The sequence below is a fragment of the Salmo salar genome, chromosome 20, assembly GCF_965601325.2.
Source record: "Salmo salar chromosome 20, fSalSal1, whole genome shotgun sequence".
Lineage (NCBI taxonomy): Eukaryota > Metazoa > Chordata > Actinopteri > Salmoniformes > Salmonidae > Salmo > Salmo salar.
The window spans coordinates 40,956,459-40,981,101 of record NC_138310.1 but is presented as its reverse complement, the minus strand read 5'-3'; the positions used below and the strand labels follow the sequence as shown (position 1 = coordinate 40,981,101).

The window sequence follows — 24,643 nt, the reverse complement described above, 5'->3', positions numbered from 1 at the left end:
ATGTCTGCCTGTCTAGTCAGCCAATGGTATTGTGCGCCTTGTGCGGCATTAACAAAATACATCTACTGCCAAATGTCGGACAAGGGGAGAAGTCATTTTGTAATTGAATTAACTTACATGACATTAACTATCAGGTTCTTAATTTCCACCCTGCTCTGATTGGTTTCTTTCACATGCTGGAAGCCTGGCTTATTGAACCCGCAATACAGGTGCTGGGCTATGGGAATGTGTACATCTACATCTATCCCCAATAGTTGTTCCATAGCCAGGGCTGCAACATGGCCTTCTGAGTGCAACACTTCAGAACCAATAAACGTTAATACAGTCAGCGCTTTGACAGAGCTTTTGTCCAGTACTTCAGCACTGGCCCAGTGTGTCATTTTATTTGTTTGTTCAATCATTAGAGGTAAATCTACATAACAATGAAAGAGAATACATAATTCTATAGAGATTCTAATCTATGACTAATATAACAGCTGCATCATAAACCATGTTCACACTACATTTGAAGTCATTATAATCACACTTTTAATCAGAAACTCATCTTCATCCTTTTTCAACAGGAAGTATCAAGGCACAAGGCGAGACCCAAATGCAGACACAGGAAGCAGATGGTTGGAGTCTTACAATGTTTATTAATCCAAAGAGGTATGCAAGAGAATGGTCGTGGACAGGCAAAAAGGTCAAAATCCGATCAGAGTCCAGGAGGTACAGAGTGGCAGACAGGCTCGTGGTCAAGGCAGGCAGAATGGTCAGGCAGGCGGGTACAAAGTACAGAAAACAGGCAAGGGTCAAAACCGGGAGGACTAGAAAAAGGAGAATGCAAAAAGCAGGAGAACGGGAAAAACACTGAATGACTTGGAAACATACAAGACGAACTGCCACAGAGAGACAGGAAACACGGGGATAAATACACTGGGGAAAACAAGCGACATCTGGAGGGGGTGGAGACAATAACGAGGACAAGTGAAACTGATCAGGGTGTGACAGAAAGAGACGTTTGGGACCCAGCCTAGCAGGTAGCCTATTGGTTAGAGCATTGGACGAGTAACCGAAAGGTTGCAAGATCGAATCCCTGAGCTGACAAGGTAAAAATCTGTCATTCTGCCCCCGTTCGGCCGTCATTGAAAATAAGAATTTGTTCTTAACTGACTTGCCTAGTTAAATAAAGGTAAAACATTTTTTATTTAAATTAGAAAACATAAATAAATAAATAAAAATTAATTATATTAAAATGATATATATATATATTTTTTTTAAATAGGCTTTCCCAACAGTTTAAAGCCATTGTATTTATCTGAACTGAAAGAGGGAACTTGTAAGGGTAAGGTTCTCCATAAGGTCAAGTTGAAGTGGAGAAAAGGCTATTGTCTCTACTTACTCAGACATATCAGGGGAAGACTATCAGGTTCAATTAAAACAACTGTAACTAGGCTACTTCAGATGTAGCTCGGCCTGTGGCGTTACCATGACAACCAGTCAAATATGTTTCCCCTTGTTCAGTTTATTGTGTTACCCTCACTTATCCTGCCAGCCAAAGGATGCCAAAGAAAATTTTGCCTTCACTTCCACCGGTTTCTACTTATCAATTGTCTCTTTCTTGCTCTCATTCTCCCTCATTCACACGCCGACATTCCTTTTTCGTCCACTACAAATGCCCCTCTCTGTTTAATAACATAGCGACAGAATAGTAAAGGCCATGGTTTCCCAGACAACTAATGACAAGCACCACAGACAGACAATCGGACAGACACACATGAAAACAAAGAGGGCTGCTTGTGCAACAGGGTTGTTCAGAATTGTGTCCCCCAAAAGCCAGCCTTGTATGAAGTGGAATGGACTATAAGCTCATTTAAAATGTTCTGAGTAACACCATAAACACATACAGACTGAAAACGGCAACCATTTCTTTAATTGACTGATGATTGCTCATAGCAGTCCTTTGTCTCTCTTTTCATTAGAGTTATTGATCAACTCTTTGAAAAGACAATGTTGAGAAAAACATACTATACAAACCACTGCCATTGTAAAGTACTTTTCACTTTTCAGAGTGGAGTCAGATAATTTACTGTGTTTCCCCCATTGTTTCAATAGGCAGGTGTGTGTGTGTTTATGTGTATGTGTGTGTATGTGTTTATGTGTGTGTATTTATGTGTGTGTGTATGTGTGTTTGTGTGTGTGTTTATGTGTGTGTGTATGTGTGTGTTTGTTTATGTGTGTGTGTGTTTGTTTATGTGTGTGTGTGTGTGTGTGTGTGTGTGTGTGTGTGTGTGTGTGTGTGTGTGTGTGTGTGTGTGTGTGTGTGTGTGTTCAACACGTAGTGCTCATCGCTCCCAATCTCAGTGGACATTATCCCTTGTTAACAAGAGTAGCATCAGAAGTGGCTACAGGGAACGTGTAGTTCCCTGTAGCCGACCTGCTAATGTCTCTGTCAAAGTAAAGTAGTCTATTAACAAACCATGGAGGAAAACACAATTTCCCTTCAAAGTTAAGTTTGACCACAGCTATAAAACAAATGTTCTCTGCTAAATTACATTTAAAGGGATTTCCAAATGCGAGACAATAGCTCTGTTATCAACAAGGAGCGTAAAAGATTCACTGTGTTTGCAATCTTCATAGTGAGAACAAGTAATACCAGTACTAATAGCTGACACCAGATTATAACTAGACTAATCTGAAGAACCTTGCCTTATATTATACGTATCCAAGCCTCTCAGATCTGAGGGAGTCAGTAAGTACAGAGCAAAGGGTTTGAAATTACCCAATGAAATATGAAAAATCTCAATGTGCAAAACACAACATGACAATGGAGACCTACAGTGTTGGTACACAGACACACACACACACACACACACACACAATTGTAAAGGGATAACATTGAGCTAAATTAAAGAGCAGAACGCACACACACTTGCAGGCAAGGAGCAACAGGAGACACACACACACACAACACTGAGCTTGAAAAAATGGAGTAACCTTGAGCAGAATGACTGATCATTCAGGCAGAGTGCACGAACACACACACACACACACACACACACACACACACACACACACACACACACACACACACACACACACACACACACACACACACACACACACACACACACACACACACAAACAGCATAAGTGAGCGTGAGGCGGAGGGCAGGAGGCACTGTCAGCGCCACAGGGAGCCTGGAGGACTAGAAATATCCCAGAATGCTGTCTGAGCCACAGGGGCCACAGGCTCAGCGTCTTAAAGGCTGAGCTCCAGTCAGAACAATCCTGTCCGTTAAGATCTCAAATGATGGGATAGGTGTAGGGCCAGTATTCCCAAGGGGTACGCGCAATGCCGCCAGGGGTACGCCAAATAAAAATGTGATTATAATTATTATTTTTTATTAGAGGTCGACCGATTATGGTTTTTCAACGCCGATACCGATGCCGATTATTGGAGGGCCGAAAACCCCGATGCCGATTAATCGGCCGATTTTTTTATTTTTATTATTTGTAATAATGACAATTACAACAATACTGAATGAACACTTATTAACTTAATATAATACATCAATAAAATCAATTTAGCCTCAAATAAATAATGAAACATGTTCAATTTGGTTTAAATAATGCAAAAACAAAGTGTTGGAGAAGAAAGTAAAAGTGCAATATGTGCCATGTAAGAAAGCTAACGTTTAAGTTCCTAGCTCAGAACATGAGAACATATGAAAGCTGGTGGTTCCTTTTAACATGAGTCTTCAATATTCGCAGGTAAGAAGTTTTAGGTTGTAGTTATTATAGGAATTATAGGACTATTTCTCTCTATACGATTTGTATTTCATACACCTTTGACTATTGGATGTTCTTATAGGCACTTTAGTATTGCCAGTGTAACAGTATAGCTTTCGTCCCTCTCCTCGCTCCTACCTGGGCTTGAACCAGGAACACATCGACAACAGCCACCCTCGAAGCAGCGTTACCCATGCAGAGCAAGTGACGTTTGAAATGCTACTAGCGCGCACCCCGCTAACTAGCTAGCCATTTCACATGGGTTACACCAGCCTAATCTCGGGAGTTGATAGGCTTGAAGTCATAAACAGCGCAATGCTTGAAGCATTGCGAAAAGCTGCTGGCAAAACGCACGACAGTGCTGTTTGAATGAATGCTTACGAGCCTGCTGGTGCCTACCATCGCTCAGTCAGACTACTCTATAAAATCATAGACTTAATTATAACACACAGAAATACGAGCCTTAGGTCATTAATATGGTCGAATCCGGAAACTATCACGTTTATTCTTTCAGTGAAATACGGGACCGTTCAGTAATTTATCTAACGGGTGGCATCCCTAAGTCTAAATATTCCTGTTACATTGCACAACCTTCAATGTTATGTCATAATTACGTAAAATTCTGGCAAATTAGTTCGCAACGAGCCAGGCGGCCCAAACTGTTGCATATACCCTGACTGCGTGCAATGAACGCAAGAGAAGTGACACAATTTCACCTGCTTAATATTGTCTGCTATCCTGGATTTCTTTTAGCTAAATATGCAGGTTTAAAAAGATATACTTCTGTGTATTGATTTTAAGAAAGGCATTGATGTTTATGGTTAGGTACATTCGTGCAACGATTATTCTTTTTTCGCAAATGCACTTTTGTTAAATCATCCCCCGTTTGGCGAAGTTGGCTGTCTTTGTTAGGAAGAAATAGTCTTCACCGTTCGCAACGAGCCAGGCGGCCCAAACTGCTGCATATACCCTGACTCTGTTGCAAGAGAAGTGACACATTATCCCTAGTTAAAATAAATTCATGTTAGCAGGCAATATTAACTAAAGATGCAGGTTTAAAAATATATATGTGTGTATTGATTTTAAGAAAGGCATTGATGTTTATGGTTAGGTAGACGTTGGAGCAACGTGTACCTAAGCGATTATATGCAACGCAGGACAGGCTAGATAAACTAGTAATATCATCAACCATGTGTAGTTAACTAGTGATTATGATTGATTGATTGTTTTTTATAAGATAAGTTTAACGCTAGCTAGCAACTTACCTTGGCTTCTTACTGCATTCGCGTAACAGGCAGGCTCCTCGTGGAGTGCAATGTAAAGCAGGTGGTTAGAGCGTTGGACTAGTTAACCGTAAGGTTGCAAGATTGAATCCCCGAGCTGACAAGGTAAAAATCTGTCATTCTGCCCCTGAACAAGGCAGTCAACCCACCGTTCCTAGGCCGTCATTGAAAATAAGAATGTGTTCTTAACTGACTTTTTTTATTTTTTTTTTTTATCGGCCAAATCGGCGTCCAAAAATACTGATTTCCGATTGTTATGAAAACTTGAAATCGGCCCTAATTAATCGACCATTCCGATTAATCGGTCGACCTTTATTTTTTATAATAAAAAAATTATATTAATCACATTTTCAAACAGTATACATTTATATTTTCCAACGGGGCTATACATTTGGGTGAGGTTTTTTTCTCGCCTGAGTAGCCTCTTCCACTGCCAAAAATAAAATTAAACCATCTAGTGTTCAGCGAAATAACAATGTCAATTTTTTTAATTTTTAATTTCAGCTTTATTTAACCAGGTAGGCCAGTTGAGAACAAGTTCTCATTTACAACTGCGACCTGGCCAAGATAAAGCAAAGCAGTGCGACACAAACAACACAGTTACACATGGAATAAACAAACGTACTTTCAATAACACAATAGAAAAAAGTCTATATACAGTGTGTGCAAATGGCGTGAGTAGGTAAGGCAATAAATAGGCCATAGTAGCGAAGTAATTACAATTTAGCAAATTAACACTGGAGTGATAGATGTGCAGATGATGATGTGCAAGTAGATATACTGGTGTGCAAAAGATACAGGTAGCCTAGTCAAATAATTAACATCCAATCACATTAGCCGTTACTCTCTCAAGGGAAACCTTCACTCTTGCGCAGACATTTAGAAATGAAACATGACAATTTGAAAAATTATCCACGGGAGTTCTTTGAGCGAGAATAAAGACAACGTTCGAGTAGTAAGACGTATAAAAGCAACAGATACCATGAATAAGAAGGGGCTAGAAGCGTATTATATGGTGAGCTACCGAGTGGCTAAGACAGGAAAGCCCCATACTATATTGGAGGACTTAATTCTTCCTGCTGCCGCGGATATGGCTGGGACAATTCTGGGGGAAAAGGCCAAAAAAATCTATACAGACAATGCAGTCATCAAACAACACTGTTTCACGACACATCAGTGACATGGCAGGAGATGTTTTGAAACAATTACTGCGTTGCATACAAGCCAGTGAATCATACACGTTACAGCTGGATGAGTCAACAGACATGGCGGGCATGGCACAGCTCCTGGTATATGTCCGTTACGTTTATGGGGGGTCAATTAAGGAAGACATTCTCTTCTGCAAACCACTACAAACCAGGACAACATGAGAGGATATTTTTAAGGTACTGGACAAATTTGTGACATCAAATGGGCTTTGGTGGTCAAGATGTGTTGGTATCTGTACTGATGGCGCAAAAGCCATGACAGGGAGACATAGTGGAGCGGTAACGCGTGTGCAAGCAGTTGCTCCCGACTCCACTTGGGTACACTGCAGCATCCACTGAGAGGCTTGCTGCCAAGAGAATGCCCGACTGCTTGAAAGACATTTTGGACACTACAGTGAAAATGGTTAACTTTGTTAAAGCAAGGCCCCTGAACTCTCATGTATTTTCTGCATTAAGCAATGATATGGGCAGAAACCATGTATCGCTTTTACAACATACAGAAGTACGCTGGTTATCAAGGGGCAAAGTATTGACATGTTTTTTTTAAATTGAGAGACAAGCTTCAAGTTATCTTTACTGACCATAATTTTCACTTGTCTGACCGCTTGCATGATGACGAGTTTCTCACACGACTGGCCTATCTTCTTTCTCGCCTGAATGATCTGAAATTGAGGCTATGATTAAGAAGTTGGAGCTCTTTTCTGTCTGCATTAACAAGGAAAACACACAGGTCTTTCAATCATTGCAGGAGTTTTTTGTGTGCAAATGAGCTCAAGCTCACGGACAATGTGGCGTTCTGCATTAGCATCGAACAGCCCCTGTGATATGCAACTTTTCAGCGAAGTTAGGAACAAATATACACAGGCAGTTAGGAAAGCTAAGGCCAGCTTTTTCAAGCAGAAATTTGCATCCTGTAGCACAAACTCAAAAAAGGTCTGGGACAATGTAAAGTCCATGGAGAATAAGAGCACTTCCTCCCAGCTGCCCACTGCACTGAGGCTAGGAAACACTGTCACCACCGATAAATCCACTATAATTGATCATTTCAATAAGCATTTTTCTACATTTTTCTACACCTGGCTACCCCTACCAACAGCCCTCCGCCGCCCACAGCAACTCGCACAAACCTCCCCCGCTTCTTTTTCACCCAAATCCAGATAGCTGATGTTGTGAAATAGCTGCAAAATCTGGACCCCTACAAATCAGCTGGGCTAGACAATCTGGACCCTTTATTTCTAAAATGATCTACCGTAATTGTTGCAACCCCTATTACTAGCCTGTTCAACCTATCTTTCGTATTGTCTGAGATTCCCATAGATTGGAAAGCTGCCACAGTCATCCCCCTCTTCAAAGGGGGAGACACTCTAGACCCAAACTGCTACAGACCTATATCTATTCTACCCTGCCTTTCTAAGGTCTTCGAAAGCCAAGTTAACAAACAGATTACAGACCATTTCGAATCCCACCGTACCTTCTCCGCTATGCAATCTGGTTTCAGAGCTGGTCATGGGTGCACCTCAGCCACGCTCAAGGTCCTAAACAATATCATAACCACCATCGATAAGAGACATTACTGTGCAGCCGTATTCATCGAACCTGGCCAAGGCATTCGACTCTGTCAATCACAACATTCTTATTGGCAGACTCAACAGCCTTTGTTTCTCAAATGATTGCCTCGTCTGGTTCACCAACTACTTCTCTGATAGAGTTCAGTGTGTCAAATTGGAGGGCCTGTTATCAGGACCTCTGGCAGTCTCTATGGGGGTGCCACAGGGTTCAATTCTCAGGCAGACTCTTCTCTGTATACATCAATGATGTCGCTCTTGCTGCTGGTGATTCTTTGATCCACCTCTACGCAGACGGCACCATTGTGTATACCTCTGACCCTTCTTTGGACACTGTGTTGACTAACCTCCAGACGAGCTTCAATGCCATACAACTCTCCTTCCGTGGCCTCCAACTGCCCTTAAATGCAAGTAAAACAAAATGCATGCTCTTCAACCGATCGCTGCCCGCACCTGCCTGCCCGTCCAGCATCACTACTCTGGACGGTTCTGACTTAGAATATGTGGACAACTACAAATACCTAGGTGTCTGGTTAGACTGTAAACTCTCCTTCCAGACTCACATTAAACATCTCCAATCCAAAATTAAATCAAGAATCGGCTTCCTATTTCGCAATAAAGCATCCTTCACTCATGCTGCCAAACATACCCTCGTAAAACTGACCATCCTACCGATCCTCGACTTTGGCGATGTCATTTACAAAATAGACTCCAACACTCTACTCAACAAATTGGTTGCAGTCTATCACAGTGCCATCCGTTTTGTCACCAAAGCCCCATATACTACCCACCACTGCGACCTGTACGCTCTCGTTGCCTTGCCCTCGCTTCATACTCGTCGCCAAACCCACTGGCTTCAGGTCATCTACAAGTCTCTGCTAGGTAAAGCCCCGTCTTATCTCAGCTCACTGGTCACCATAGCAGCACCCACCTGTAGGACGCGCTCCAGCAGGTATATCTCCCTGGTCACCCCCAAAGCCAATTCTTCCTTTGGCCGCCTCTCCTTCCAGTTCTCTGCTGCCAATGACTGGGACGAACTGCAAAAATCACTAAAGCTGGAGACTCTTACCTCTCTCACTAGCATTAAGCACCAGCTGTCAGAGCAGCTCACAGATCACTGCATCTGTAAATAGCCCATCCAATCTACCTCATCCCCATACTGTATTTATTTATCTTGCTCCTTTGCACCCCAGTATCTCTACTGGCACATTCATCTTCTGCACATTCTACCATTCCAGTGTTTAATTGCTATATTGTAATTACTTCGCCACCATGGCCTATTTATTGCCTTACCTCTCATATCCTACCTCATTTGCACATGCTGTATATAGACTTTTCTACTGTATTTTTGATTGTATGTTTGTTTATTCCATGTGTAACTCTGTGTTGTTGTATGTGTCGAACTGCTTTGCTTTATCTTGGCCAGGTCGCAGTTGCAAATGAGAACTTGTTCTCAACTAGCCTACCTGGTTAAATAAAGGTGAAATAAAAGAAAAAATTTGAATGTGATATAGCGAAGCACCGGAGGGAGCTGGGTGAGCAATTAGGCAGGTACTTTCCCGCAACGGATGACACAAACAACTGGATTCATTATCCCTTTCATGCCCTACCTCCAGTCCACTTACCGATATCGGAACAAGAGAGTCTCATCAAAATTGCAACATGCGGTTCTGTGAAAATGTAATTTAATCAGAAGCCGCTGACAGATTTCTGGATTGGGCTGCGCTCAGTTTCTTGCCTTGGCAAATCGCGCTGTTAAGACACTGATGCTCTTTGCAACCACGCACCTATGTGAGAGTGGATTCTCGGCCCTCACTAGCATGAAAACTAAATACAGGCACAGACTGTTTGTGGAAAATAATTGAAGACTCTCTCCAATACAAACCAACATTGCAGAGTTATGTGCATCCTTTCAAGCACACCCTTCTCATTAACCTGTGGTGAGTTATTCACAATTTTTAGATGAACAAATAAGGTTTTATATGTAAGATGGCTAAATAAAGAGCAACATTTTTGATTATTATTATAATATTATTTGTGCCCTGGTCCTATAAGAGCTCTTTGTCACTTCCCACGAGCTGGGTTGTGACAAAAACTCACACTCATTATTATGTTTAATAAATGTATAGTGTGTGTGTGGCAGGCTTACAATGATGGCAAAAAGCAACATTTGAGAGTGCGCTGACCCTGGTGCTAGAAGGGAGCTGGAGGTTGAATGTTTGAAGGAGTACGGGACTGTAAAAAGTTTGGGAACCACTGGTGTAGGGTAATAAGCCATATGGTGTAAACTACACAGAGCTTACACAACCAGTGGTGACCAGTTTATGTCCTGGAAACCTACAAGTTGAGCATGCTTTTAATAATAATAATTAGGTGGTTGCTAATATTTGTCCTATTTCACACATGTACAGTACATGTGTGTATTATAAACATGTGTGAATAGGTAATGTGCTTTTTGCATATCCAACTCTCCCTGAGACACCCTTGGAGAGTGGGGTCGCTCACAGCCAGGGTCAGCCATTATAAACGGCAACCCTTGAGCAATTAGGGTTAAGTGCTTTGCTCAAGGGCACAGCGATTCAAACTAGCGACCTTTCGGTTACTGGCTTAACGCTCTAACCGCTAGGCTACCTGAAGTCTTTATTTTTTACTATCTGAGTACTAATAGCCAACACCTGATTGTAACTAGACCAATCAGAAGCACCTTGCCTTATATTATATGTATCCAAGCCTCTCAGATCTGAGAGGGTCAGTAAGTGCAGAGGAAAGGATTTGGAATGCATCCTGATACCCAATTTCAGAACATGATGCAGGCTAGGAGGCAGGCTAGGAAGCAGGCTATGAGGCAGGCTAGGCACCACTGGGAGTTAAACAGCACCTTGGCTGTAGACACACTCACTGCTCCCTCAGCCTCACATCACACTAGGCCCTATCACGAAAACACTTAGAGAGAGAAAAGAACAACAGATTAATCATAAACTACCTACACTTAGCGGCTGTTCTACTCTGGTCTTCTGTGAAATGTCTCCACTTCAAAAAGGAGGAAATAGTTAAATTTCACACATTCTTTTCACTTGGTGACATATACAGTGCCTTCAGAAAGTATTCACACCCCTTTACGTTTTCCACATTTTGTTACAAAGTGGGTTTAAATTGATTTAACAGTCATTTTATTGTCAATGATCTACACAAAATACTCTGTCAGAGGAAGAAAAAAATGTCATATTTTTTATGGAAAATAAAACTCGTATTTTGATTAGATAAGTATTCAACCCCTTGAGTTAACTTCTTTGGGATAGGGGGCAGTATTTTCACGGCCGGATAAAAAACGTACCCGATTTCATCTGGTTACTATTCCTGCCCAGAAACTAGAATATGCATATAATTTGTTGATTTGGATAGAAAACACTCTAAAGTTTCTAAAACTGTTTGAATGGTGTCTGTGAGTATAACAGAACTCATATGGCAGGCCAAAACCTGAGAAGATTCCATACAGGAAGTGCCCTGTCTGACAATTTGTTGTCCTTCTGTTGCATCTCTATCGACATTACAGCATCTGTGCTGTAACGTAACACTTTCTAAGGCTTCCATTGGCTCTCTAAAGCCGCCAGAAAGTGGAATGGGGTGTCTGCTGTCTCTGAGCAAAGTACAGCAGCAGAGTTTGTAAGTGGTCAGCCTGGGGACAGTGAGACTGAGCTGCGCGGTCACGAGACTTCTCAATTTTTTTCTTTCAGCCTTTGCAATATTCTGAGTACATAGCTCGGCCATCACGGCTAGCTATTTTGACACCCACCAAGTTTGGGACAACCTAAACTCAGAATTACTATTAGAAAAATGGTATTACCTTTGCTGTTCTTCGTCAGAATGCACTCCCAGGACTTCTACTTCAACAACAAATGTTGTTTTGGTTCCAAATAATCCATAGTTATATTCAAATAGCTCCGTTTTGTTCGTGCGTTCAGGTCACTATCCGAAGGGTGACGCGCGAGTGCATTTCGTGACAAAAAAATTCAAAATATTCCATTACCGTACTTAGAAGCATGTCAAACGCTGTTTAAAATAAATGTTTATGCTATTTTTCTCATAAAATAGCGATAATATTCCAACCGGGCAACGTTGTATTCATTCAAAGGCTGGAAGAAAAAAATTGAGTAGTCTCGTGACCGCGCATCTCCAGTGTCACTGTCCCCAGGCTGACCACTCACAAATTCTGCTGCTGTTCTTCACCCAGAGACAGCAGACACCCCATTCCACTTTCTGGCGGCTTCAGATCAAAGGACAGATTTAAACCAGTCTAATGTCCATTACTCATGTTCCTTGGCTCAAGCAAGTCTCTTCTTTTTATTGGTGTCCTTTAGTAGTGGTTTCTATGCAGAAATTCGGCCGTGAAGGCCTGATTCACACAGCCTCCTATGAAAAGTTGATGTTGAGATGCGTCTTGTTACTTTAACTCTATGAAGCATTTATTTGGGCTGAAATGTCTGAGGCTGGTAACTCTAATGAACTTATCCTCTGCAGCAGAGGTAACTCTGGGTCTTCCATTCCCATGGCGGTCCTCATGAGAGCCAGTTTCATCATAGCTCTTGATGGTTTTGCGACTGCACTTGAAGAAACTGTCAAAGTTCTTGACATTTTCCCGATTGACTGACATTCATGTCTTAAAGTAATGATGGACTGTAGTTTCTCTTTGCTTATTTGAACTGTTCTTACCATAATATGGACTTGGTATTTTACCAAACATGGCTATCTTCTGTATACCACCCTTACCTTGTCACAACACAACTGATTGGCTCAAACGCATTAAGGAAAGAAATTCCACAAATTAACCTTTAACTAGGCACACCTGTTAATTGAAATGCATTCCTGGTAACTACCTCATGAAGCTGGTTGAGAGAATGCCAAGAGTGTGCAAAGCAAAGCTGTCATCAAGGCAAAGGGTGGTTACTTTGAAGAATCTATAATCTATTTTGATTTGTTTAACACTTTTTTGGTTACTACATGATTCCATATGTGTTATTTCATAGTTTTGATGTCTTCACTATTATTCTACAATGTAGGAAATAGTAAAAAAAAAAGATACTCATTCCAGGGTTAAATGTGTCCAAACTTTTGACTGGTACTGTATCTAAATATACATATAAAAAGAATGTATTAAATAATTCCACTTTGACATTATGGGGTATTCTGTGTAGATCAGTGACAGAAAAAAATCATTGGCCACTCTAACAAATGGATCACTAGTCACTGTATTAATGACACTTTAATAATGATGTTTACATATCTTGCACTACTCATCCCAGATACTGTATTTTATACCATCTATTGCATCTCGTCTATGCCTGTCGGTCATGGCTCATCCATATATATATATGTAGATATTCTTATTCCATCCCTTTACTTAGATTTGTGTGTATTAGGTAGTTTTTGTGGAATTGTTAGATTACTTGTTTGCTGCACTGTCAGAACCAAAAGCACAAGCATTTTGCTACACTCGCAATAACATCTGCTAACCATGTGTATGTGACCAAAACAATTTTATTTGATTTAAAAATGTAATTGTAATACATTTTATTTAGGATTTAACAGCAAAATATGGAAAAAGGGGTGTGAATAAATTCATAATACAATATTGAAGCATCTCCCAATCCCAATCTTATAATCATGTTAGGAACACAAAAGTTACATCAAAATATGCACAAAAACATGTCTAGCTAAAAACTAACGTCCAGAATGTGATGATCTGTGGTATCTCTACATGGGTTGTTACTCCGCCAGCGTCTGGCTGAGCAGGAGATTGACAGTAATCACTTGTAAGAGCTTTCGAAAGCCCTGGACAGTAAAATGTTCATCTGCATTTCGGTTATTAAAAGCATCCATAATCAACATTATCGCAGCAATGCGGTGCATCCGTGACTCCTACGTAAACCGTTTTCAATTTCATGCTTTGCACCCATCTTTAGATATTGAATAATTACAGGGGGGAAACATAATTCTCCCCTCGATCCTCTCAGGGTTCCACATAATGAAGATTCAAACGAGATGGAGGCATACACTACCGGTCAAAAGTTTTAGAACACCTCCTCATTCAAGGGTTTTTCTTAATTTTTACTATTTTCTACATTGTAGAATAATAGTGAAGACATAAAAACTATGAAATAACACATATGGAATCATGTAGTAACCAAAAAAGTGTTACCAAATCAAAATATATTTTATATTTGAAATTCTTCAAATAGCCACCCTTTGCCTTGGTGACAGCTTTGCATACCTGGAATGCATTTCAATTAACAGGTGTGCCTAGTTAAAGGTTCATTTGTGGAATTTCTTTCCTTCTTAATGCGTTTGAGCCAATCAGTTATCTTGTGACAAGGAAGGGGGGTATACAGAAGATAGCCCTATTTGGGAAAAGACCAAATCCATATTATGGCAAGAACAGCTCAAATAAGCAAAGAGAAACAACAATCCATCAACGCAGAAAGTTTCAATAACTTTGAAAGTTTCTTCAAGTACAGTCGCAAAAACCATCAAGCGCTATGATGAAACTGGCTCTCATGAGGACCACCACAGGAATGGAAGACCCAAAGTTACCTCTGCTGCAGAGGATATGTTCATTGGCGTTACCAGCCTCAGAAAATGCAGCCCAATTAAATCCTTCACAGAGTTCAAGTAACAGACACATCTCAACATCAACTGTTCAGAGGAGACCACGTGAATCAGGCCTTCATGGTTGAATTGCTGCAAAGAAACCACTACTAAAGGACACCAATAAGAAGAAGAGACTTGCTTGGGCCAAGAAACATGAGCAACGGACATTAGACTGGTGGAAATTTGTCCTTTGGTCTGGAGTCCAAATTTGAGATTTTTGGTTCCAACCGCCATGTCTTTGTGAGATGCGTTGTGGGTGAACGGATGATCTCCGCATGTGCATTTCCCACAGTAAAGGAGGAGGTATTATGGTGTGGGTGTGGGTGTGCTTTGCTGGTAACACTGTCTGTGATTTATTTAGAATTCAAGGCACACTTAACCAGCATGGCTACCACAGCATTCTGCAGTGATACACCATCCCATCTGGTTTGGGCTTAGTGGGACTATAATTTGTTTTTCAACAGGACAATGACCCACCACACCTCCAGGCTGTGTAAGGGCTATTTTACCAAGAAGGAGAGTGATGGAGTGCTGCATCAGATGACCTGGCCTCCACAATCCCCGACCTCAACCAAATTGAGATGGTTTGAGATGAGTCGGACCGCAGAGTGAAGGAAAAGCAGCCAACAAGTGCTCAGCATAGGTGGGAACTCCTTCAAGACTGTTGGAAAAGCATTCCAGGTGAAGCTGGTTGAGAAAATGCCAAGAGTGTGCAAAGCTGTCATCCAGGCAAAGGGTGGCTACTTTGAAGAATCTCAAATATAAAATATATGTTGATTTGTTGAACACTTTATTGGTTACTACATGATTCTATGTGTTATTTCATAGTTCTGATGTCTTCACTATTATTCTACAATGTAGAAAATAGTAAAAATTAAGAAAAACCCTTCAATGAGTAGGTGTTCTAAAACGTTTGACCGGTGCTCTGTTGTGTTAATGTCAGACAGAGTCCTTACTGAGCGAGCTCATCCAGTGCCTTTTGTGTCATCACCATTAAGACAAATAAGTCAAACACAGTTAATCAAGTTAGCAGCTAATTATCAATTACCAAAGACAAAAAGGGCTAATGGCAAGCTAAGAGACCTGATTAATAATGATATAATACACTTAGGTCCAGTTTCCAGGACACAGATTAAGAGGATACTTCAGGATTTTAGCAAATGAGGGCCTTTATCTACTTCCCCAGAGTCAGATGAACTAATGGATACCAGTTTTCTCTCTGTGTGCCGTTTAAAGGAAGTTGCGAACTAGTGCAAGCGCAATTGCTAACTAGCGTTAGCATAATGACTGGAAGTACATAGGCTCTGCTGGTATTCCATAGACTTCCAGTCATTGCATTACATAGATAAAGGGCCTCATTGCCAAAATCCCAAAGTATCCCTTTAAGCCTGGTCCTGGACAAAAAAGCATGTTACTTTTTTTATTTATTTTTTCAATAAGGATTTTGCTTTTTAGTACAGGATTGGGCTTAATCTGTGTCATTTGACCATTCTACACCCAAATCTGGTATCTTGCCAGGTGTTTATAGTTCCCAGCCCTTTATCTGTCTGCATGCCCGTCTGTCTATCCCCTCTACCTCTCTTATTATTAAGACAAGAACATACTCAACAGTTGAACATAAACAAAAGCAAACCATGCCCAATGTGCATTTTGTGTTGAGCGTGTTCCTGCCGTCAGCCTCTCCAGCTTCCGGTAGCTCTGTGGATGGTGTTGCTAGGCTTCCCTGCATCAGGCGCAGTGAGTCTAATGGCTAACCTCCATCATACCTGTCTGCCTGCCTGTGCTCTGCTGCTTGACCTTGTTGGCTGAGGGTCTGGAAGTGGTTACAGCCCGTTGACCTGCTGAGGCCTCAGGTAATAACTGTAACCTACTGAGCAATCACTACATTACAGCTCCCCATTGCTATAATACAGGTCATAACTACAGACCAAGGGGCAAGAGACAGGGTAAGGACCAGTGTAAGTGGCAGGGGTAAGCGGCAAGGGGCAGGGAAAGGGACAAGTTAAGGAGCAAGGGGCAGGGTAAGGAGCAAGGGACAGGGTAAGGAGTGCCGTGTCTTTGGCATCATTAAAACTGAAGACATATTTATCAAATAACTCTGTGATTATTATTACGCGATTAACCTGATTAATCATGTAACTGTAATTAACTAGGAAGTCGGGGCACCAAGGAAAATATTCAGATTACAAAGTTATAATTTTCCTAATATAACTTTCAGATATTTTGATATGTGATCAATTAGTCTTCGAATTAATATTTACCTCACGCCAGTCTCATTCCAAACGTCGTAAATTGTTGGTTATCTGCACGAGCCCAGTCTTCACTATGAGTCATCCATACATCAATTGTCTTAAAATCATTTATTTACTAACTAAGTAATTCACAGAAATGCATAACAAACAGTAGATATCGTTACAAGAAATGATAGAGGAATGTGCCCTAGTGGGCTAAACCGGCATGGCGGCTTGTTAGAAAAAAGGGGAGTGGGGGAGGCTGAGAAGACACTAGAGTTGATAATTATAACAATTGAAATGCTAATCCTTTGCACATGAACGCTCACTCATTCGGGAATAATTGCAATCAATATATATATTTACGCTCAGTGTGTCGTCGGGATATTTGTTGAAAAGTTCGTTTCTGTTGGAGAGTTTGTCCGCGCTCTCTCTCTCTCTCGTGGTTAGGATGGATAGTTCAGAGTGACATTCATTCATGTCGTTATAGGACAGATGTTTCGTCGGTCTTCGCGTTCAATGATACCGAAGCTGCAGACTAGTAATTAATATCAAAGACTTGTTCTTATTCTGTCAGTATCGGTAGTCTAAGAGTTTAACCACGCGGTACTGTTAAAGTTCAGAAAGAGGAATGCATGGTCTCCAACCTTTAGCCATCTCGTAATTGAGGTCAGCTCGGTCTGGTGATAGACAACCAAGGTGAGGGTTTTATTTGGGACATAGAAAAAGGCTGTCTCATGACGTCAGGTCCTGTCTGTGTCCCCGGGGGCGTGCCAAGGACTTAGTTAAGACTCCAAAGGGAATTGGAGTATCCTTCATTAAACAGTCAATAATCACATTACACAATTTCACAAACAGTTCCATCCTTATTCATTCATTTTATACAACCATTTAGATGTAAGTCTCATAGCTGAGGATATTGTAGAAACATGATTATGGTAATATGGTAGTATTGTCTCTCATGAGTTTCACAAAATTGTACCAAACGGACCAGTTCGTTGCTGGATTCTTCACCGATCTTTTATACCTTCTCCAGAACATAAATGTAATTCGGTTCTCCAGTTCTGTGAGGTGGAAGAACTCCTTTGTTCTCTCTATACTGGCCATGAGGAGAGAATCTTCTCATAGGAATATACGACCGCTCTCACAGAGCCTGGTGTCGAAGTATAGAGGTCGGGGGATGGTAAATAGAAAAGGCCTGGTGCAGAGGGAGGGGGGTCAACTGTGCTCGCTGTACCCAAAGAGGGCAACGTCATGACAGGAGCAAGGGGCAGGGGTAAGGGGCAAGGGACAGGGTAAGGGGCAAGGGACAGGGTAACCCCTCACAGCGTGGTTCCTCTCTACCCAGCACAGCCAGAAGAGGACTGGCCACCCCTCAGAGCCTGGTTCCTCTCTAGGTTCATTCCTAGGTTCCAGCCTTTCTATGGAGTTTTTCCGAGCCACCGTGCTTCTACATCTGCATTGCTTGCTCTTTGGGGTTTTAGGCAGGGTATCTGTAAAAGCACTTTGTGGTAACTGCTGATGTAAAAAAAGCTTTATGAAATACATCTGATTGATTGAGCAAACAACCATGTTCTATTGAGACCAATAGAGGGCAACATTTGCAGGCAGAGATACCCAGCGGGGCCCATCCTGCTAAAGTAATGCTACGGGAAACACTGACAGAGAGTAAACTAAGGTGATGCTCGTACCGGGATCATCCAGTTGGCCAGGTCTCCCGTCTTAGACACCTGCATGGCTCCGAGCATCGTCAGGTTGATGTGACCACTGCAGAGAGACGACACACAATCACCTTATCAATCAATCTACTGTACACTGAGAGTACAAAACATTAATAACTGCTCTTCCATGCCAGACTGACCAGGTGAATCCAGGTGAAAGATATGATCCCTTATTGATGTCACTTGTTAAATCCAATTTAATCAATCAGTGTAGATGAAGGGGAGGAAACCGGTTAAAGAAGGATTTTTAGGCCTTGAGACATGGATTGTGTATGTGTGCCATTCAGAGGATGAATGGGCAAGACAAAAGATTTCAGTGCCTTTGAACGGGGTATGGTAGTAGGTGCCAGGCGCACCGGTTTGAGTGTGTCAAGAACAGCAACAATGCACATAGTTTCCTGTGTGTATCAAGAATGGTCCACCACCCAAAGGACATCCAGCCAACTTGACAACTGTTAGAAGCACTGAAGTCAACATGGGCCAGCATCCCTGTGGAACGTTTTGGACACCTTATAGAGTCCATGCCCTGGCGAATTGAGGCTGTTCTGAGGGCAAGAGGGGGTGCAACTCAATATTAGGAAAGTGTTCCTAATGTTTTGTACACTCAGTGTATACAGTGCATTTGGAAAGTATTCAGACCCCTTCCTTTTTTCCCTCATCAATCTACACAGGATACCCCATAATGACAAAGCGAAAAAAATATGTTTTTAAATGTTTGCAAATGTATACAAAATAAACAGAAATACCTTATTTACATAAGTATTCAGACCCTTTGCTATGAGACGCAAAATTTAGCTCCAGTGCATCCTGTTTTCATTGATTACATTTTTTATTTAACGTTTATTTAATTAGGCAAGTCAGTTAAGAACAAATTCTTATTTTACAATGACGGCCTAACCCGGCCAAACCCTCCCCTAATCCGGATGACACTGGGCCAATTGTGCGCCACCCTATGGGACTCCCAATCACGTCCAGTTGTGATACAGCCCGGGATCTAACCAGGGTCTGTAGTGACGCAACTAGCATTGAGATGCAGTGCCTTGTTTCTATAACTTGATTGGAGCCCACACATTTCCTTCATCACTGATCTTTTCATTCCTATTCTGTAAAATGTGAGCGCAAAAGAGCCAGTTCCAACTGAAGCGCCTGATCATCAATAGAAAAAGCCTGTTGTTTTTTAACACAGTGGCCACAGCTTATCACCTAGGTAGGTCCTTGTTCAGTAGCCTACGACATGTTGTTGAAATGCTGAAGCTTCTTATGATAGCCTGCTTCAAAACCAAATGGTACATAGTCACAAAAGTAGATGGAGTGCTTGTTAAATCATCTTAATAAACAAAACAAAAAATGAATGGAGCGAATTTGGAGCAGCAGTTTTTTTCCCCTGTGAGCACGGAGCGATTTTTAGTGGGGGAAAGGATGTTGTGTGCTGGAGCGATGTACAAAGACCGCTCAGTGAGCGATGAGTGGGATTTCCAACTGCTCAACTCCGCTCATATACTCTGGTGGGTGTGTGTACCTGCATCAGTCAGTGGAAGGGGAGGACACACGCACACATAAAGACCCTGTTAGATCAAAGAATAGACACTGCAGTGCAATTAATCCCAATGAGGTGTGTGTGTGTGTGTACAGGGGGATCTACCTCTACAGGGTGACCTATCTACAGGGTAACCTACCTCTACAGGGTGATGTTATAACACCCCTAGCCTAGAGTTCTGTTATAACACCCCTAGCCCCCTAGAGTTATGTTATAACACCCCTAGCCCCTAGAGTTCTGTTATAACACCCTACCCCCCTAGAGTTCTGTTATAACACCCCTACACCCCTAGAGTTCTGTTATAACACCCCTACACCCCTAGTGTTCTGTTATAACACTCCTAGCCCCCTAGAGTTCTGTTATAACACCATACCCTAGAGTTCTGTTATAACACCCCTACCCTAGAGTTCTGTTACAACACCCCTACCCTAGAGTTCTGTTATAACCCTCCTAGCCTAGAGTTCTGTTATAACACCCCTAGCCTAGAGTTCTGTTATAACACCCCTAGGCTAGAGTTCTGTTATAACACCCCTAGCCTAGAGTTCTGTTATAACGCCCCAGCCTAGAGTTCTGTTATAGCACCCCAAGCTCCCTAGTGTTCTGCTATGACACCATACCCTAAAGTTCTGTTATAACACCCCTAGCCCCCTAGAGTTCTGTTATAACACCCCTAGCCCCCTAGAGTTCTGTTATAACACCCCTACCCTAGAGTTCTGTTATAACACCTCTACCCTAGAGTTCTGCTGTAACACCCCTACCCTAGAGTTCTATTATAACACCTCTACCCTAGAGTTCTGTTATAACACCCCTACGCTAGAGTTCTGTTATAACACCTCTACCCTAGAGTTCTGTTATAACACCCCTACCCTAGAGTTCTGTTATAACACCCCTAGCCTAGAGTTCTGTTATAACACCCCTAGCCTAGAGTTGTTATAACACCCCTAGCCCCCTAGAGTTCTGCTATAACACCAAACCCTAAAGTTCTGTTATAACACCCCTATCCTAGAGTTCTGCTGTAACACCCCTACCCCGCTAGAGTTCTGTTATAACACCCCTACCCTAGAGTTATGTTATAACAACCCTACCCTAGAGTTCTTTTATAACACCCCTACCCTAGAGTTCTGTTATAACACCCCTAACCTAGAGTTCTATTATAACACCCCTACCCCACTAGAGTTCTATTATAACACCCCTACCCTAGAGTTCTATTATAACACCCCTACCCTAGAGTTCTATTATAACACCCCTACCCTAGAGTTCTATTATAACACCCCTACCCTAGAGTTCTATTATAACGCCTCTACCCTAGAGTTCTGTTGTAACACCCCTAGCCTAGAGTTATGTTGTAACACCCCTAGCCTAGAGTTCTATTATAACACCCCTACCCTAGAGTTCTGTTATAACACCCCTAGCCCCCTAAAGTTCTGTTATAACACCCCTAGCCCCCTAAAGTTCTGTTATAACACCCCTACCCTAGAGTTCTGTTATAACACCCCTACCCTAGAGTTCTGTTATAACACCCCTACCCTAGAGTTCTGTTATAACACCCCTAGCACCCTAGAGTTCTTTTATAACACCCCTACCCTAGAGTTCTGTTATAACAACCCTACCCTAGAGTTCTGTTATAACACCCCTAGCCTAGAGTTCTGTTATAACACCCCTAGCCTAGAGTTCTGTTGTAACACCCCTAGCCTAGAGTTCGGTTATAACAAACCTAGCTTAGAGTTCTGTTATAACACCCCTAGCCTAGAGTTCTGTTATAACACCCCTAGCCCCCTAACGTTCTGTTATAACACCCCTAGCACCCTAACGTTCTGTTATAACACCCCTAAAGTTCTGTTATAACACCCCTAGCCTAGAGTTCTGTTATAACACCCCTAGCCTAAAGTTCTGTTATAACACCCCTAGCCCCCTAGAGTTCTGTTATAACACCCCTAGCCCCCTAGAGTTCTGTTATAACATCCCTACCCTAGAGATCTACTATAACACCCATACCCTAGAGTTCTGTTATAACACCCCTAGCCTAGAGTTCTGTTATAACACCCCTAGCCTAGAGTTCTGTTATAACACCCCTAGCCTAGAGTTATTATAACACCCCTAGCCTAGAGATATTATAACACCCCTAGCCTAGAGTTGTTATAACACCCCAACCCCCCTAGAGTTCGGCTATAACACCAAACCCTAAGGTTCTGTTATAACACCCCTAGCCCCCTAGAGTTCTGTTATAACACCCCTATCCTAGAGTTCTGTTATAACACCCCTACCCCAGAGTTCTGCTATAACACCCCTACCCTAGAGTTCTGCTGTAACACCCGTACCCTAGAGTTCTATTATAACACCCATACCCTAGAGTTGTTACAACACCCCTACCCTAGAGTTCTTTTATAACACCCTTACCCTAGAGTTCTGTTATAACACCCCTACCCTAGAGTTGTTATAACACCCCTAGCCCCCTAGAGTTCTGTTATAACACCCCTACCCTAGAGTTATATTATAACACCCATAACCTAGAGTTCTGTTATAACACCCCTAGCCTAGAGTTATGTTGTAACACCCCTAGCCTAGAGTTATGTTCTAACACCCCTAGCCAAGAGTTATGTTCTAACACCCCTAGCCTAGAGTTCTGTTGTAACACCCCTAGCCTAGAGTTCTGTTATAATACCCCTAGCCTAGAGTTCTGTTATAACACCCCTAGCCTAGAGTTTTGTTGTAAGACCCCTAGCCTAGAGTTATGTTCTAACACCCCTAGCCAAGAGTTATGTTCTAACACCCCTAGCCTAGAGTTCTGTTGTAACACCCCTAGCCTAGAGTTCTGTTATAATACCCCTAGCCTAGAGTTCTGTTATAACACCCCTAGCCTAGAGTTTTGTTGTAAGACCCCTCGCCTAGAGTTCTGTTATAACACCCCTAGCCTAGAGTTCTGTTATAACACCCCTACCCTAGAGTTCTGTTATAACACCCCTTGCACCCTAGAGTTCTGTTATAACACCCCTAGCACCCTAGAGTTCTGTTATAACACCCCTACCCTAGAGTTCTATTATAACACCCCTACCCTAGAGTTCTATTATAACACCCCTACCCTAGAGTTCTGTTATAACACCCCTAGCCTAGAGTTCTGTTATAACACCCCTACCCTAGAGTTCTGTTATAACACCCCTTGCACCCTAGAGTTCTTTTATAACACCCCTACCCTAGAGTTCTGTTATAACACCCCTAGCCTAGAGTTCTGTTATAACACCCCTAGCCTAGAGTTCTGTTGTAACACCCCTAGCCTAGAGTTCGGTTATAACAAACCTAGCTTAGAGTTCTGTTATAACACCCCTAGCCTAGAGTTCTGTTATAACACCCCTAGCCCCCTAACGTTCTGTTATAACACCCCTAGCACCATAACGTTCTGTTATAACACCCCTAAAGTTCTGTTATAACACCCCTAGCCTAGAGTTCTGTTATAACACCCCTAGCCCCCTAGAGTTCTGTTATAACACCCCTAGCCCCCTAGAGTTCTGTTATAACACCCCTAGCCCCCTAGAGTTCTGTTATAACATCCCTACCCTAGAGATCTACTATAACACCCATACCCTAGAGTTCTGTTATAACACCCCTAGCCTAGAGTTCTGTTATAACACCCCTAGCCTAGAGTTCTGTTATAACACCCCTAGCCTAGAGTTATTATAACACCCCTAGCCTAGAGATATTATAACACCCCTAGCCTAGAGTTGTTATAACACCCCAACCCCCCTAGAGTTCGGCTATAACACCAAACCCTAAGGTTCTGTTATAACACCCCTAGCCCCCTAGAGTTCTGTTATAACACCCCTATCCTAGAGTTCTGTTATAACACCCCTACCCCAGAGTTCTGCTATAACACCCCTACCCTAGAGTTCTGCTGTAACACCCCTACCCTAGAGTTCTGCTGTAACACCCGTACCCTAGAGTTCTATTATAACACCCATACCCTAGAGTTGTTACAACACCCCTACCCTAGAGTTCTTTTATAACACCCTTACCCTAGAGTTCTGTTATAACACCCCTACCCTAGAGTTGTTATAACACCCCTAGCCCCCTAGAGTTCTGTTATAACACCCCTACCCTAGAGTTATATTATAACACCCATAACCTAGAGTTCTGTTATAACACCCCTAGCCTAGAGTTATGTTGTAACACCCCTAGCCTAGAGTTATGTTCTAACACCCCTAGCCAAGAGTTATGTTCTAACACCCCTAGCCTAGAGTTCTGTTGTAACACCCCTAGCCTAGAGTTCTGTTATAATACCCCTAGCCTAGATTTCTGTTATAACACCCCTAGCCTAGAGTTTTGTTGTAAGACCCCTAGCCTAGAGTTCTGTTATAACACCCCTAGCCTAGAGTTCTGTTATAACACCCCTACCCTAGAGTTCTGTTATAACACCCCTTGCACCCTAGAGTTCTGTTATAACACCCCTAGCACCCTAGAGTTCTGTTATAACACCCCTACCCTAGAGTTCTATTATAACACCCCTACCCTAGAGTTCTATTATAACACCCCTACCCTAGAGTTCTGTTATAACACCCCTAGCCTAGAGTTCTGTTCTAACACCCCTAGCCTAGAGTTCTGTTCTAACACCCCTAGCCTAGAGTTCTGTTATAACACCCCTAGCCCCCTAAAGTTCTGTTATAACACCCCTAGCCCCCTAACGTTCTGTT

At 42.2% G+C, this 24,643-nt stretch overlaps 1 protein-coding gene across 2 annotated transcripts in view; it reads right to left on the bottom strand.

The window, feature by feature from the left end:
• Nucleotides 1-24,643, bottom strand: part of LOC106580620 (succinyl-CoA:3-ketoacid coenzyme A transferase 1, mitochondrial) — a 184,758-nt gene that overhangs the window by 46,885 nt on the left and 113,230 nt on the right. For both annotated transcript variants that reach the window (XM_014161871.3, XM_082966422.1), the window contains exon 13: nucleotides 18,395-18,470. In XM_014161871.3, coding sequence (XP_014017346.1) covers nucleotides 18,395-18,470 — 76 coding nt within the window. The remainder of the gene's footprint in view (nucleotides 1-18,394; nucleotides 18,471-24,643) is intronic.